The 18282-nt window shown below is 41.2% G+C and overlaps 1 protein-coding gene across 1 annotated transcript in view; it reads right to left on the bottom strand.

The window, feature by feature from the left end:
• Nucleotides 1–10051, bottom strand: part of LOC137422344 (neuronal acetylcholine receptor subunit alpha-7-like) — a 63305-nt gene extending 53254 nt beyond the window's left edge. Inside the window, exons 1-10 of the mRNA XM_078772608.1 lie at nucleotides 10009–10051; nucleotides 9695–9834; nucleotides 9501–9545; nucleotides 9134–9243; nucleotides 8281–8360; nucleotides 6052–6219; nucleotides 5465–5659; nucleotides 4875–4961; nucleotides 4436–4545; nucleotides 3503–3592 (exon numbers count right to left, since the gene is read on the bottom strand). Of these exons, the coding sequence (XP_078628734.1) occupies nucleotides 3503–3592; nucleotides 4436–4545; nucleotides 4875–4961; nucleotides 5465–5659; nucleotides 6052–6219; nucleotides 8281–8360; nucleotides 9134–9243; nucleotides 9501–9545; nucleotides 9695–9834; nucleotides 10009–10051 (1068 nt within the window). The remainder of the gene's footprint in view (nucleotides 1–3502; nucleotides 3593–4435; nucleotides 4546–4874; nucleotides 4962–5464; nucleotides 5660–6051; nucleotides 6220–8280; nucleotides 8361–9133; nucleotides 9244–9500; nucleotides 9546–9694; nucleotides 9835–10008) is intronic.
• Nucleotides 10052–18282: the final 8231 nt, after the last annotated feature.

Raw genomic sequence — 18282 nt, 5'->3', positions numbered from 1 at the left:
TGGAGCTGCTCTTTCCGAGATCCCTTACTCAACTCTTCTCAACTCAACTCAACTCTTCTCGTACTCAACTCCTGCTCAGTCCAACCACACCTTTCTCTCTTGCTTGGTCCAACCACACCTTTCTCTCTTGCTTGGTCCAACCACACCTTTCTCTCTTGCTTGGTCCAACCACACCTTTCTCTCTTGCTTGGCCCAACCACACCTTTCTCTCTTGCTTGGTCCAACCACACCTTTCTCTCTTGCTTGGTCCAACCACACCTTTCTCTCTTGCTTGGTCCAACCACACCTTTCTCTCTTGCTTGGTCCAACCACACCTTTCTCTCTTGCTTGGTCCAACCACACCTTTCTCTCTTGCTTGGTCCAACCACACCTTTCTCTCTTGCTTGGTCCAACCACACCTTTCTCTCTTGCTTGGTCCAACCACACCTTTCTCTCTTGCTTGGTCCAACCACACCTTTCTCTCTTGCTTGGTCCAACCACACCTTTCTCTCTTGCTTGGCCCAACCACACCTTTCTCTCTTGCTTGGCCCAACCACACCGTTCTCTCTTGCTTGGTCCAACCACACACTCGGTTCTTGCGCGCGCACTTTTATAGCGCCTCAGGCGATCAAGCCGCCGGCCTTCAGGACACGCCCCTCGGTGAACTTGCTTCGGCCCTGATTGGTGGGCAGAGGCCCTCTGACTCCACCCTTAATGACGATGGGTGGGCACGCCCTTCTTCCCCGAGCTGAGCACATGCTTAATGGCGGCTATTGTAGTTGGCAATATAAGTTTTGGGAGTGGGAATGGGGCATGAAGGGAATCTATCTTATTTCACTTGGTGCAATGGAGTGTCATCTTAATGGAAGACAAAGCCTTAACCTAATACACAGAATAAGGAAATAAACTACTGAACAGGGATATTATGGTGTCCTTCATGTATGCTTTATGGAACTAACTACGGGAATGCCCTTTGACCTTTATACAACACTGGAGTAAGGAGGGCGATATTTTACAACAATTTACACTACAACAACAACAAAAAAAAAACATTCTCATATCCACAACAATATATATATATACAGTGAAACCTTGACTTACGAGTTTAATTCGTTCTGTGACCGAGCTCGTAACTCAATTTGCTCGTTTCTCAAATTAAATTTCCCCATTAAAAAGCATTGAAATGCTATTAATCCGTTCCAGCCCCCAAAAAACCACACCAATTTTTTTTGTTACGTGTTTTTAAATAAGAAAAATGTACTTTATAAATAACAAATAATGTATAAACAAGCACGACCTCGTATATACTGTTCATAATAAAAGAGAATGTTGTAGCGACCCATGGGTCCCCCAAGCAAGACCGGCATCAGAATCTCCTTGCTCCAGCCGGTAACATCACCGGTCACGTGACCGCCAAAGCGTCCCGCGCGTGCGGGTATAATGAGGTACCCCTGTCCTGTGGATCACGTGACCACCGAAGAGAGGCGTGGCTTTCGGTTTCGGTTTGGGTTTTTGGTTTTGCTTTATAAGGCAGCCCGATAAACTGGCTTTTTAGTGTTCCCGAGTTGGTTTTACGAATAAACATCTTCTCGGACGAGTTTGTGCCTTGCCATCCTTTTATCCGTATTCTGCTGGAGTCCAGATTCCTTCAATGTAAAGAAATAAACTGGTTTTATTAAGTGTTGTGGCGGACACGAAAGCACTGACGTGGTGACATCACCCCGCACACCAAGTGGGGGTGGGCCACGCCGGGGAGAGAGGCGTGGCCTCAGGAAATAGACGGGGCGCGCAGCCTTGAGCAGCTTAGTGCTGCAGTTTGAATAAAGATTTGTATGAACCGCGTTGTCCGCTTGCTCCTTGCGTAAGCATTAGCGCGCGCAGCATCGCGCTACAGGGTATTTACCTTGAAGATCAGACGAAGATGCTGGCGGAGGTGGAGGAGATAACTTTTGCCCTTTTCGCCACACTTTCCTCGCTTTCACTTGCAGGGCGTTTCAATAAAAACCTGTCCAACGAGGTTTGTTTCTTCCTCCCTTTCAAAATGTTTCGAAAATTCTCCATCTCTTCATGGATAGAGGTCCGGAGCTTTGAAATAATCGTAACGCCCTTGGCTGGCGTTATAGCCTTTATCGACTCCTTCTGCTTCAAAATCGTACATATCGTAGAAGTACTACGATCGCACTGCCTCGCCAAGTCGACAACACGCACACCTCGCTCATGTTTTTCGACGATTGCGTGTTTTATATCCAAGCACATCATCCTCTTCTTCTTCTCAGTACTGCCCTTGGCACTCAATTTCTTAGGACCCATGGTTAAAACTAAGAAATTTTCCAAAATAACCAACATGCGAAAACAAAGCAGCAGCGATATACGGCAGAGATGCTTGCACGGCAAGATAACCACGTGACCAGAACGCTCGTTGGGCCACCTAGTGGCGGGTGGCGTAAGCTCGTAACTCAGATCTCGGCTCGCATCTCAAAGCAAAAAACCGCCCGAGCGACGGCTCGTATCTCGGAAAACTCGTAAGTTGGTGCACTCGTAAGTCAAGGTTTCACTGTGTATATATATATATATATATATATATATATATATATATATATATATATATATATATATATATATATATATATATATATATATATATATATACATATATAAACAGAAATCGGGCGCTACTTTTGACTCACCCTGTATATATATAATATATATATATATACACACACATCTTTCTTTTTTTTCTTTTTTCTTTTTATATATATATATTTATAATATATTTGACACTTACATTTATAATATCTATCTATAATTCCAGTAATCTCTGTGTGTATGTTTGTATGTTTGTCTGTGACCGCTGTTTCTCGACAACCACGGGTCCGATATACTTGAAACTTGCCAGGTATATTGCTGGGGACCCGAGGATGTGCCTTTTCAAGGTTTCATATTAATCGGAGAAGTAGTTACGGAGCTATGTCCAAAAAACGATTCAACCAATCAGAGAGCAGCGAGCTATCACGTGTGCCGAACGTGGCGAACAGACTCTGCCTCGGACGGCACATTTGAGAGCGTATTCATTTATTTCACGTTGGCAAACTATGTTGCCGCTATGTTGGCGTTAAACGATGTTTTAAAACTAATTAAAACTAATTTGCGATTCTTTCGCTTTCCTGCGCGTTTGTGCATGCTATGGCGATTTCTTTACCAAACTCCGCAAGCCGTTCGCTTTGGACCAAACCATTTCATGTAAATAGAGGGGGGGGATTGTCACCGTACTCGCAAGCCGTTCGCTTTGGACCAAACCATTTCATGTAAATAGAGGGGGGGGGATATAATTTTAGATATAGATATAGTACGGGCATGCCCTAGTACATATAAATGTCATCATAATATCTTTTATATATATATATTAGCAATTATTACTTGAGAATATTTAAATTACATATCCAACTTTTCAAAGGAGGCGCATGCATCCCTTTATGTCCTCAACCTGATTTCACACCCATATATGACATTTGATAGAACGCACCAGGTGTTCCATCGGGCGGAAGATGTGCTGCTGGTTGGGTCTGCGCATTCTCAAGAACCAGGCACACCACTGGAGCAAAAATACCCGAGTCTGCAGGAGAAATGGTGGTTCAGATAAGTTTGGATTTGTTTGAGATGCATAAGCAGGCCATGTGTGAATGATTTGATTTGTCTTTTGCCTCTTAACTTTTTGTAATTCATACAAAGAACACTGATGTCTTTGAATAATTACCTCTGCCACCAAAGGAGGTTGGGGGTTATGTTTACTCTCCTGTGTTGCCTGTCTCTCTGTTTGTCTGTGAGCACAATATCTCAAAACGTTTTGGATGTATTCAGACGAAACTTGGTGGACAGGTTGGATGTACGACAGGGACGAACAAATATATATTGGTGAAGATTCGGATACTATAAAAAAAATTGTCATTCTTCACCATTGAGAGATAGGGATAAAACCTATACATAGCACGATATCTCAAAAAATTATGAATGGAATCGGACAAAACTTGGTGAGCATGGCAGGCACGAATTGATTCGACTTTGGTGAATATCCGGATACAATTTTTTTATTTTTTTTCAACTGATTCTTCACAATTGAGACATATGACTAAAAATGATAAAGAGCACGATATTACAAAAAGTTGTGGACGGGTTATTGCAAAACTTGGTGCATGAGCTGGGTAGATGACAAGAAGAAGATCCGGCCTATCAGTCCAATACGAAACATAAACTGTTCAGTGTTCAGCCTGGCGGAGGTATGTTCTCTACCGAGGGCTGTTCAAGTTTTTTTTTCTCTGTTGACATGTGTAGGCCTACAAACTCCTCCATGAGCCCTAGGGCCTAGACCATATATGTTAAAGAATCCACACATTGGTAAACCAAGTTAAACCTGGACCAAACACTTATAAAAATCCACAAGGAACCACAAACCGCTTACCCACTGTGGCATTGCTGTGCCATTTGGCTCTTGGTGATGGTACCGCAGCACGACCACTGTGGCTACTACAGACATGCCAACGATGATCATGGTACAAGCAAAATACTGTGCTGAGGAAATAAAAACAAACAAAAATCCATTACTATCAGTGAACGGATGAATAATATAAATTGTTGTGAAATATGAAGCCACCATGCTAACCCTAACCCTAACCCTAACCCTAACCCTAACAAATAACCCTAACCCTAACCCTAACCCTAACCCTAACCCTAACAAATAACCCTAACCCTAAGCCTAACCCTAACAAATAACCCTAACCCTAACCCTAACCCTAACCCTAACAAATAACCCTAACCCTAACCCTAACACCATGGAGCGTGGTTATCAGACACGTGAGCCATTGAATAGGTGTAGTCGATTGAGTGAATGTTGTACTGACCTATAAGAGGAACAGAGTCAGACGTAGCCGGCATTATCTCCGCCACAAGTAACATGAACACGGTAAGAGAAAGGAGTACAGTGATGCCTGCAAGATTCAAATGGGGAAGAGGGTATGAGTGTGTGGGAAGAATATCTTATGGTCGCCATTAAGGGAAAGTGGGAGAGATCGGTAACCGGGTGTATTGGGACACACCCTCTTCCAGTTATTCTTGACCAATCATATGTGAAGTGCCAATGTGTTTTTGATTATATCAAGTGCCAGCACATTGACACTTACAAACATCATAATTCATTATGTAAATTCCAACGGGTTTGGCACTTCCTAATCACCAGCACAGAAAAACCCAAGTTTCCCCTATAAATGTCAAATCATCATCATTATTGGTGAAAATATTCATTATCGTGCTTTCCTTCATCAAGTTAATTACATGCACATGGCCTTAGGTGGGAGCAGGATCAGACCAGTTTGTACTTGATGCAAACAAGTTTGGGGATGGGGAAGGGTAGAAGAGGAAATTGCAAATCTTGCCCAAGTAGTTGTGTATAACTATGTGAAACCACGTGACATGAAGGTAGACAGAGACTAACCGAGTGATATTTTTTCTCCAGACTCTGCTGGGAGAAGGAAAACGAAGAGGGACAGGCTAGAGATGAGCACACAAGGTACCAAGAGATTGAGCGCGTAGTAAAGTGTGCGGCGTCGGATTGTTATTGTGAAAGTGATGTCCGGGTAAGGAGCAGCGCAGCAGTTGTAAAACAGCAGGTTTAGCTTTCCTGGAACACCTGAAAAGTGACAGACCAAAAAAAAAAATACTTCCTGCTACATGGTATTTTCTTATCAGCTACATGTAGGCCTATATGGAGTAACATTTCAATTCTGAGCATGCAGTCACTCTTCCACAAAGTCACCACACCTTTACCAAACGTCTTGCAGACAGAGTGGCCGAACATTTATGATCAATAAATCCATATGAATTTCCATTTTAAAAGTGAATTTCTTCAACTATTATTCAAAATATTGTGAGGTTATGAAACCTGCCGCCCGGGAAAAAAACATCCATGAACATGTAGAATTCCCGAGAATCATTTATGCCATGAGTTTATGTGTGCAGATAGACCTCACCCTGGCAAACAAATATTTTTTTCAAAAAATTCTGCTTAAAAAATATCCGCACCCACAAGCTCCCACTCTCCATTTGGTGTGTAACCGGACAGGTCTACAGGAAGTAGGTGAAGTTCCACAAGCCAGCCATCGTGTGTCCAAGAGCCAAATTTAAGATCACAGCGCTGAATATCAAAGGGGAACCAGCGCACGTTCACTTCACACGTGCTCCTCAAAATGCCTGTAAGAAAAAAAGAGAAGAAACCACGAGAAACAATCGATGTTGCCAATTATTCAGAAAAATGATCAACTGCCTCTGGATGAATGCTAACAATTGAAGTCTATTATTCGCCCCCATAGCACCAAGAGGCCCTAAAAGTCAGGGCCTCTAGGCCGTGAATGAGTGACAAACAAATGCACAAACACTTGAAATTATATATAAGATGAACGTATGTACAAGGGTCGGACAAAAGTAATGCCTCTTGTTTTTCAGATCATAACCAAAGCCGCGTAGGAAACCTCTGCAAGATAAAAATGAAAGGTTTGTATCTCCCGCCCATTTTAAGTCAAGCATAATTGCGATCGGTCGCTTAGCAACATCACACCACACTTTCAAAGTGGTTTCCCCGCTGGATGTGCATACAAAGCAGAGAACAGTTGTATGAAAAACTTTCCTCTGCAAAACCCACAAGAAGGTGAGAATAATTGGGGCCATTAAAGTACTAGTCATAATAATGGTGGTTGTTGTAAAAACCAGAGTTACAACATTGTCTCCAGAAGTGTGACTTTAATAATTCTGAATCGATCTCTAGCAATACCTGTAAGAAAACCAACAAGCAATTTATCAATATTCAGCATTCATAGGAATCAGTAATGGATCCGCAAACTAGAACAAGCAAGCCTGGAACAAAACCAATATGCACCATCTAAGTATGCACAACATTACACACAGATAAATGTCTCAGGAATAATCGTAGCGCTGCCTGTCTGAGTTCTTATAACTGGCGCGCAGTGGACAGAAGCCGAATGACACCTGGGTTCAACTTAGATCCAATTTCATCACAGTGGTAGTAGTAGAAGAAATCAGTTTTGATAATTTTAGGTCATTTCATCTCGATTATATATCAAAGAGATGTACTTATAAAATGGGTCATGATGTCCGGATTATCTGGCCGTCCGTCCATTCAGTCGTCTGTCTGTCCGTTAACTTTTTTCTATCTTTGCTACTCCTCCCTTATCACCTGGCTGATTGTTCTGAAACTTGACAGGTGAATAAAAGACAGTAGACCCCACAATTGCTCGGGTTTCGATTTTTACCTCCGCCACCAAAGGTGGATGGAGGTTATGTTTTCACCCCTGTATGTCTGTCTGTTTGTCCGTTTGTCCGTTCGTTTGTGAACAAGATATCTCAAGAAGTTATGGACGAATTCGGACGAAATTTGGCAGAGATGTAGCGTGTGTCACAAGGACGAAATGATTCGATTTTCGTGAAGATCTGAATATGGATTCGAATATGAGAATTATTTAATTTTGTAAGTGATTCTTCACCATTGAGTGATCGGGCTAAACCAACATATAGCAGGATATCTGAAAGAGTTATGAACAGATTTGGACGAAACTTGGTGGACAGGTTTGTGTGTGTGACAAGGAAGAATCGATTCGATTTTGGTGAATATCCAGATCCGGATTCGGCTAGTAGAAATTTTTAAGTGATTCTTCACTATTGGGAGACGGGGCCAAAAACAAGACATAGCAGGATATCTCAAAAAGTTGTGGACGGATGATTTTGATTAAATGTGATTCTGTATGGTGATTTTCTGGTCTACTTTAGAATACAAAACGTAAACTGTTCACCTGGCGGAGGTATGCTGTCTACTGAGTGCCGTTCTAGTTTGATTTCGAATCATGAGGGCTCCCAGAGCAGAGAAACCTCCCAAAACCAGATCCCTACATGTTCCTTATTTCCCAACCAATTGCTCTGAAACCCGATGCATCCCTTCTACTTGATGATCTGCAGAATCAGCCAGTCGTTGATGTTTCGATGTCGTATCAGGGGGACACCCAGTGGATAAGTGGGGCTCCCAGGGGGAGTCCCTCAAAATCTAAAGTGGTCTGAACTTCAACCTCAAGAGATGACCGACCATACTACAACCGAGCTATTTATTATTTATGCAGAAGAGACTGCTTTTGTTCAATTTCTTATCTACAACAGATGATAACATGCAAATGTAGTAAATGGTTCCTGCTGACCATATGTAATAATTGTGCGTACGGTATGATGATGACAACGATGACGTCATACCTGGTGGGATGTACTGACAACCCCCAGTATAGTTGCAAAGCACGCTGGTGTGAAATGTCCCATCGAATCGATCATCCGCACTAAAAAAAAGATACAGGGGGACAGAGTAGAGAGGAAAAAAAGAGACAAGACAGCAAGAAAGAGCAATAATTACGTGCAGTACATTAAAGATATCGAAACGACTCCATAGTGTTCGCAGTATAGAATGTTGTACACGTCAAACCACCGTCCATTAATGTTTCTCCATCATGCTCTCTGGAAAGATACCGATACCGATATCACGGCATTGCTTCCCTATGATATTGGTCGTTTGCCTCGATATAATTGATGTAAATCCACAGTAGAATAAGCGCAAATGATCTGATATTTAATATTTTAATAAAGGAACACCAGACATCAGGCCAACAATCAACGTCCTGCACACCAGGATTACTTTTGTATTTTACACTCCAATTTCGATTATTTATTTTTTTATGCATGGTCTAGGCTCATGGAAGTGCTAAGACACAAAAGAGATCAGGACACAACATGACAAAGGGAACAGCAGGAGAAATGGGGAATACCAATAGCATGGCGGAGTGAGGAGGTAGACATAGACAGACAAACGAGGGATCCAGGTAGTGATGGGGGGTTAGGGGAGAACGAAAGGGGTGGACAAGATGGATACAGAAGCAATTTTTTTATGAGGGTGGAGTGGTTTAACTGGTGTAGAAAAGAAAAAGATCATGGCTTCGGATGGGGTCCACACTTGCAATGAAAAGGTAAATTCCTGCTGTATTTTGCACTTGGCGAAGACTGAATTTCAAATCTCTTTTAGCTAGGTAACCTGTCCTGTTCTATGGAAGATGTATACCTGTTGTACAAAAGTATGTCTGGGGTCCACACTTTATCTGCAGGAAATCGGAGCGTCGTGACTCCTGGGTAGTCAGACAGGTTCCAATGCAGGTGTTGGTCAAACCAGTACTAGGTGTGCAAAATGGAGTCTGGTTTCAGCACAGATAAATTTACATTACGATGTCCCGTACAACTGGGCTCAATACAAATGTAGCTAAACATCTGCTTTTTATTATTGTTATTATAGTTATTATTATATTATTGTTATTATTATCCCAAGACAGCAAAAGCCTTCATGTGCTTGATCTGTCTTTCATCGTCAATCTCATATAAACAGCTGTGATGATAATATTAAATGGGAGGTAAGCTGTATGTCAATAACCCACCATCTGAAGCCAGATGTTCGTGGTCAAAACCTGGTTCTTCTCATCCTAAAAAAAAATTCCAGAAATAACGGATCAGGGGGAGGGAGTGGTAAATATAAAATGAGAAATCAGTCTCCATCTGTAAATTCTGCAAACTAACATCAAGGGCTCCCCGCCTAGAATCCCCACGGACCCCGATGTTGGCGCCACCTTACCATGTCCATGACCTGTCGAACGGCCATTGTAAAGTAAACAGGCAGTGGGTCCGCATCCTTGGACACTGGACGTTCCAGGGGAGTATACTCACTGAGGAGCTCCCGATAAAGCCTTCTCTGAAATTCTCCTTGCCATGATGCTGCCAAAGAGAATGAAAAGGTCAAAAGTCAGAGCTGACATGTATCAGCCATTGGCCCTGCACCTGGCAAAGAATGATGTGTGATTTGTCCACACTCCATTTATTTCATCTCTCGATTTACTTATCTTCCATATTGGGGAAACAGGTGCATTCGGACACAGGGTGTTTAATTACCAGACACCACATCAATGTCGGTCCGGCATTGGCCCAATTGCATGCCCACACTGCCGACCAGATGCCAGTTGCAACCCACAGCTATTCTTGGCCAATGATGTTATAAGTAAGTGCAACACATTAACACTTCCACTGCCAACATGTTGGCATTTGATATCATTGACCCGGGAAAGGTAGTGATAGCAGAAAAAGTAGATATGTTTTACAGTGCCTTCAGAAAGTATTCACACCCCAACTTTTTTCACATTTTGTTGTTACAGCCTGAAATTAAAATGGATTTGACTTTAAAATTTGTCAGTGATCTCCACAAAATACCCCATAATGTCAAAGTGGAATTTTATTTTTAGACGTTTTTACAAAATAATTAAAAATGAAACACAGAAATATCTCATTTACATAAGTATTCATACACTGAGTCAATATTTCGTAGAAGCGCCTTTGGCAGCAAATACAGCTTTGAGTCTTCTTGGGTACATCTGTATCAGCTTTGCACATCTGGATTTGGGGAGTTTCTCCCATTCTTCCTTGCAGATTTGCTTAAGTTCTGTCAAGTTGGATGGGGAGTGTCAGTGAACAGCAATCTTCGAGTCTTTCCACAGATTGTCAATGGGATTCAAGTTTGGACTTTGGCTGGGCCACTCAAGGACTTTAACGTTCTTCTTCTGAAGCCATTCATTTCAGTGTTGCTTTGGCTGTATGTTTGGCATCATTACCTTGTTTGAATGTGATCTTTGCTGCAGTTTAAGGTCTTTTGCACTCTGAAGCAGGTTCTCCTCAAGCATTTGACTGTATTTGACTCCATTTATTATTCCCTCTGTCCTTACAAGTCTCCCAGTTCCTGCCACTGAAAAGCATCCCCATAGCATGATGATGCCACCACCATGCTTCATGATAGGGCTGGTGTTTGATGGGTAATGAGCTGTGCTCAGATTCCACCAAATGTGGTGCTTTGTATTCAGGCCAAAGAGTTCAATTTTCGTCTCATCAGACCACAGAATATTTGGCTCTTGCTCTCAGAGTCTTTTACGTACCTTTTTGCTAACTCCAGGCATGCTGTCATATGCCTTTTTCTCAGGAATGGCCACTCTCCCATAAAGCCTAGATTTGTGAAGGGCTGCAGAGACTGTTATCCTTCCGGCAGGTTCTCCCATATCAGCCAAGGAACTCTGTAGTTCTGTCAGAGTGGTCATTGGGTCCTTGGTCACCTTCCTGACCAAGGTCCTTCAGTTTGGTCAGATGGGCAGCTCTAGGAAGAGTCTGGGTAGTTCGGTATTCTTTCCATTTCTTAATAATGGAGCTCACTGTGCTCTTGGGAACTTTCAACCCTCTATATATTGTTTTATACCTTTCCCCAGATGTATGCCTCTTCAAAATGATATATGACACACCACAGCTTTCCCCAGTAACCCCTCTTATCAGTAACTTTATCTTAACATCTACAGACAGGGAATTCGATCAGGCTGCCAGCATAGAATGGCCTACTTATTTCGAGATACCATGAGTTATTTCACGTCCATGACCTAAATGCAGTTGGTACAGCTAAATTTGCCTCCTTAACCAAATTATGGCAAACTTCGAGGTACAGCGCCCCCTGCTGGACTTTAATCAAAGCGAATGTTTTAACTCTATCATCAAATCCCAGACTAGACACTTCAAAGGCGGACGTGATACCAACTCAGCTGTCTTTATTGTCTTTATTGGAGAAAAGATGATGTCACGCATCATCTAAAACCTCGGCGTTCCTTCCATGCATCTCGTGGATGAACACCACAGCACTCAGTCCCACTAACTGTTAAAATTTTAATATTTACTGCTGTATTTGCAAAAGGACTAGTACTCCAGATACACTTGTTCAGTTTAATTCCAGATGGCATTTTCACAAGTAGCATACATGTGCATTCTATGGAGAATTATCCAAAGTAAAAAGTACTTGTAAAATGTTTGCCTTCATTGTAAACATGATTCAAATGAAGTAATTATAATCATTTTGTCCATTTTAAGTGTCTAGATCCCCCCTCTCCCCCCCCCCCCCCTCCCTCCCCACTGCATCACAACCCTCCCCTACCACTTGCTGCCCCACTACAGACGTATTAATTGTCCAATGTTGTTCGAAGTATTTTAAATCGTAAATGGAAATAAATTCACAATGAGCTATTCATGATCGAATAAGGTAGCCGTACGAATAATATAATGATTTGGACTATTCTGCCCGCATCTGTACGTTTAATTTAATCTCACATCTCTACCGACCATCCCATTGTCTGTGTGTGACCTCCTTCTCCATTTGTTGTCTTGCTCATCCCCTAAGCTGCGGTATATGGATGTATAATATACCAGTGTATATATAGATATATACCAATGGGGCATGCTTGCAGAATTGAACTACAATTTCAAGAGAATTTTAAAATGTTTTCAGTGGTTGCAAATCAATGAATCCCCACAACATGGTAGGATGGCTGAGAGGTACGCACACTCGTTCTAAGCTGTCCAATCTTTCTATCTCTGTCCCCCCACTCACTTCCTAGCTCCACCTCCCCACCCTATGTCCGTCGCTTCCTCACCCTCCCTAACCCCCGCCCTACCATTTCTCCCCTCTCATCTCTCCCTTTCTCATCCTCCGGACCCCAACTGAATCTTTCTTTCTCTTTCTCTGTCTCTCTCTCTCTCTCTCTCTCATCTTTTTTTCCGTCTCCACCTCTCTTGGTATTCCCATCAGTCTGGAGGGAGAGTGATGGGATGTGGGGAAGGATGGGAAGGGGTGCAGTGGGAGTACAAAGGGGGGGGGGGGTGTGGTTAGATGAGGTATGAGAAGGGAGCGCAAGTGGTTGGGTGGGAGTCTGGAGGAAGAGTGGTGGGATGGGAGAAAGGAGGGGAAGGAGTGGAGTGGGAGTATGAAGGGGGGTGGGGTGGTAGGAAGGAGGGAGGGGAAGGTGTAGGAGTTTAGAAGAAGAGGGTGGGGTGGGAGGAGGCAGGGGAAGGGGTGGGATGAAGGACCCTGCATTGCCTGGCAAAGTCAGGTACCTTTGTGTATATGTTGACCATAATTCCATTCGCACGAAATGGATTTCTTGATCAAATTTTTTTTGCTCGTATGTTAAGGAACATGACAAATAGATCATTTGATTGGCCTTCAATCGGGGTGCAGGTGAAACACTTCACTTACTTTCAGGAAAATGCGATTGTAGTTCATCGCACTATTTTTTTTTCGCTCCATTGACACCCACTAAACGCTGCCGCGTGCTAATTCTACAGGTTACACCCTACTTCAGCGGGCGTAAGAATGACATTTATTAACTGTAGTAATAACTTGAATGATTAATATGCACTATTAAACAAATATTATTAATTAGTAATAAACAATGTGAATGTTGTACATTTACTATGGTGTTCTGGTGTAAGGAAGATCGTATGTAGGATTGATCTGGGAAGGAATGAAGGGAGGAAGGCAGATGGCAGTTGATATGCTATGGTGGTGCGGAGTTTGATTGAAGTCCCTGTGAAATTAAGAACGGTTTCCTGGTGTGAAAGAACATTATATTTACCAGTCTTGCACTACTTTTAACCGACGCCCTCGCACTACTTTTTATCTGTGCTCTCGCGCTACTTTTTTATCAGCGCTCTTGCACTAATCTTTACTGAGGCTCTCACACTACTTTTTATCAGCGCTCTCGCACTACTTTTTATCAGCGCTCTCCCACTAGTTTTTATCAGCGCTCCTGCAGTACTTTTTATCAGCGCTCTTGCACTACTTTTTATCAGCGCTCTTGCACTACTTTTTATCAGCGTTCTCGCAGTACTTTTTATCAGTGCTCTCGCACTACTTTGTTTTTATCAGCGCTCTTGAACCACTCTTTACCTACGCTCTCACACTACTTTTTATCAGCACTCTCACACTACTTTTTTTCAGTGCTCACACACTACTTTTTATCAGCGCTCTCGCAGAACTTTTTATCAGCGCTCTTGCACTACTTTTTACCAGCGCTCTTGCACTACTTTTTATCAGCGCTCTCGCAGTACTATTTATCAGCACTCTTGCACTAATTTTTATCAGCGCTCTCGCAGTACTATTTATCAGCACTCTTGCACTACTTTTTATCAGCGCTCTCGCAGTACTATTTATCAGCACTCTTGCACTAATTTTTATCAGCGCTCTCGTAGTACTTTTTATCAGCGCTCTTGCACTACTTTTTATCAGTGCTCTCGCACTACTTTTTATCAGTGCTCTCGAACTACTCTTTACCGACGCGCTCACACTACGTTTTATCAGCACTCTCACACTACTTTTTTTATCAATGCTCTCGCACCATTTTTTATCAGCGCTCTCGCACTACATTTTTTATCAGCGCTCTCACACTACTCTTTACCGATGTTCTCACACTACTTTTTATCAGCAATCTCACACTACTTTTTATCAGCGCTCTCGCAATACTCTTTACCAACACGCTCACACTACTTTTTATCAGCACTCTCACACTACTTTTTATCAGCACTCTCACACTTCTTTTTATCAGTGCTCTCACAATACTTTTTATCAGCGCTCTCACGTGACTTTTTATCAGCACTCTCGCACTACTTTTTATCAGCGCTGTCGCACTAATTTTTATCAGTGCTCTCGCACTACTTTTTATCAGCGCTCTCGCACCACTTTTTATCAGCACTCTCGCACTACTTTTTATCAGCGCTCTCGCACCACTTTTTATCGCGCCATTCACATGGACTTTACGACGTGCCCGGCACGAATTTAAGCATTGGCAACAATTACATACAACCTCAATTTTAAATATATTTCAACATTGATGCATTCACCAAAATTGTATTTTTAAAAAGTCTTTTGCACATAAAAATCGATATGTGCTTTCGACAGACCATGTATCTATTGAAAACGTAAAATGAATCAGAAGCTGCATTTTGAAAATGAAAAGGGTGATTTCATGAGACAGAGGACCAAAAGGAAGCAGGATTAAGAGGAAATCGAGAGAACAAGGCAAGCAGAAGAGCAGGTCTGTGTACGACTGATTTAAATGTATTTAGAGCATAAAACAGATGGTCAACAGAGATTTGTTCGTCAATAAATGGATAATGAGAGGACATCAAGGCAGACACAAAATTCACACCAAACTTGGAAAAGGTGACATTCAGGTCTGCGAAGACAGCTGTCTGTCTGGCGGGCCTCCAGTATATGTTGTTACTGTTTCGGTACACACACCGGGCTCTCGAGGTGTGCACTTGGACCCACCGCCACGATTGGTCTTGAGGCCACCAGGCCAGGCCCGATGGGTTGTTAAGCAACCGTGGATGCCAGTTGGGATAATTCGGTCTAACAGGGTCCTCTTGCCTTTTATGCCGTGTTACCTGTTGTTGATTCAATGACCTCAGCGCCATGAAGCGCTTCCCACACCCCATTGTCTCTTAGGTTTATAGTATCCTCTACCAAGAAACATATCTTCACCCTTGTAGTATGGTGAAAGGAACATCCCATCCCCATCTTTTGTAATTTCATATTTTCCCACCTCGTATTTCCTCACAATAACCATTGTATTTGTTTATTGGAAAACTTCACATACTGTAGATGAATTCTGATGGATATAATTTCTCCATTGAAGGAAATCATACGATTATCTTGATCGGTTATCCTAAAATTTACTCTATAAATGTTTTTTTCCTGACACAGGTAGAAATACAAGATTTTTCGGTTCCATATTGAATTTATAACCAATCGGGGTTGAGTATGCGCTGAATGAAAATATTGTATTTGTTCTTATTCCATCGTTATAAGCACCATCAATCAAATCACAATGAATTAATACCGAATTTATACCGGAGGATATTTGAATAACATTATCACTGCAAAACGTCCCGTTAGTTTCAATGTTTTTTGAAGGGAAACCCAATAACTCTCTGAATGAATTATTAATCGTGACATCAACTTTATAATTATTTTTAAGTTTAATAGTTGATTTTGAAGTATGTTTTTGAATATCTATTTCAATATTTTTCGGTTCATCACCTTGGTCTTTCATAAGACGGGCAATTGCAGAAGATATTTGGGAAATCTCGTATGCTCTGGATGAAACTGTTATAGTTTTATATCCGCTTCCTGAATTATAACTAAACTTGTTGTTTTTGTCTGTGATATTAAAAAGGGTATTGTAAGTTTCCACAGACAATAACGATGCCTCATATTCTTTTGTGGGGTCAAGTTGTAATGGGTATGGAAATGAAGACGTGGAATCACTCGTTCTGAAATTAAAAATAAGTATTGTGCTTCTCATCTTGTTTAATATGGTATAAAATATCTTTGTAAATGACATTTATTAATTATTTTCATATTCATCAACTGATCTAAAATAACTAAAGTTTCATTTAAAAAAATTGTTGTTTCCAGCCTTCTTACTACCTAACAACAATAACAATCTATTAACTAATTGTGATGGGTCATTTGGAAGAAAATTAACACCTGAACGTAGCTTACTTAAAATAATTTGTTTCTCCTTCACATTCTTCTTACTTTTACCAGCAACAGAAACTCCATGAATGAATGAATGATGGTTTTTTAAGGCCATTTTCCCCGCGAGAGTGGGGGTTAGCGTTGCGGGCCCCATGACAATCATGGCTTGCGGGCCTCATGACAATCATGGTTCCCCGTTTGAAGTAATGTTTGTATGGCCGGATGCCCTTCCTGACACCAACCCTTAGTCTCCTCCTACAATGCGCAAGGATATGGTGTACCTATTCTAAATCGGGGTACACACCGGGATCATTCATCCCAGCATGCTGGTACTCAATTTGCCGACCTCGGAAGGATGAGAGGCTAGGGCAACTTCCATAGCGTTAATTCAGCGATCGACCAGGATTCAAACTCAGGATCCTAGGATCCCAAGCCTGCGCCCTAACCGCTAAGCCAACACCAGGCTATAGCAACAGAAACTCCATAATCAAGCGATTTTAGTAAATCAATATATACCCTATCATCTTCACTTTGTGTATTCAACGGCTCATCAAAATAACTTGAACGATAGTATCCATCTTTTGTGAGATGAAACATTAATCTAGAGGTTAATTTAATAAGTGGTCGGGCAGAACTTAAGAACATCAATTTATTATTAAATATCAATACCTTTTCTTTAACAAGATAAAACTGTGCTGGTTCTTCTGTTGGAATGAGACCTGCTATGGTTTTTGAAACCGCTGAATATTCGTTGTTTTGAAGAGCTTCCACAACATAATCAGAAGGTTGATTTACCTTTTCTAGTTGTTGAAATAATCCTTCATCATCATATTCTAATTCTGCTATATCCACAAATTCATTCTCTGTCGTGAAATATTTGAGCATTTGAAGTTTTCCTGGAATGTACTCCATTATGGGACTTGTAGAGGGTTGTTCTCTTTGTTGGGAACTTTTAAAAAGTGGTTTAAAATTTTGCTCTTCTTTTCTTTCAAACGCTTCTTCACCCGTTAGTTTCTGTTTGCATTTCTTCGTTATTTCTTCTAGTTGTTTAACAACTTTTGAAACCAACTCATGATGTTCTTTAAACCTTCTTGCTCTTTCTTTTACATTCATTTTCTGTATTTATTTATTGGAAAATATCATTTAGAATATGATCTTGCTTAACAACGATATATTTATATTTTCCAGTCGTGTGTTTCATGTAATCCTCAAATTCCATTCTACTACATAACGTAGAGCAATTGTCTCTCCAAAAATTATTTACATCTATTGAATTTAACTTGAATAAAATAAAAGTATTGGCATCGTTTCTTATTGAACGACGAGGGAGTTGAAAGTATGATTGACCAAGATAAATACAATATTACAAGAAGAATGTCTCCCACTTGTGTCTCCCACTTGTGTAGTAGCTATCCATAACCGTTTGGTTTCTTCCATGAACACAAATCATCAAAGATAACGAGGTTCTTTTTTGATTTATACAAATCTTGAGATGAGGGTATATCATTCGTATTATCACTAAGAATACAAGTTATAGGTTTTGGTTTTGATTTCTTTGATTTCTGTGCATCACAAAAATAGTTGTATTATATCTTCAATGTTATAATCATTGTTTGTTTTGAAGTTTAAAAAACCAATGATGTCTTCTTTTTGAAGACCCGCATTAAAACCTTGTGAGAGTAATTGATACTCGGGTTGAAAACTTGACTTTGTAAAAATTATTAAATTATCATAATCTAAAAAGTTGGGAGTAAGGAGCATCTTTAAAAGCAGATAAGTTTTCCCACATCCGCTTGAACCAACTATTAGGCATCTTAATGAATCTG

The sequence above is a fragment of the Myxine glutinosa genome, chromosome 2 (assembly GCF_964187855.1).
Source record: "Myxine glutinosa chromosome 2, kmMyxGlut1.1, whole genome shotgun sequence".
Taxonomy (NCBI): Eukaryota; Metazoa; Chordata; class Myxini; order Myxiniformes; family Myxinidae; genus Myxine; species Myxine glutinosa.
The sequence above is the reverse complement of the archived record's forward strand: the minus strand, read 5'-3'. Positions and strand labels throughout refer to the sequence as shown.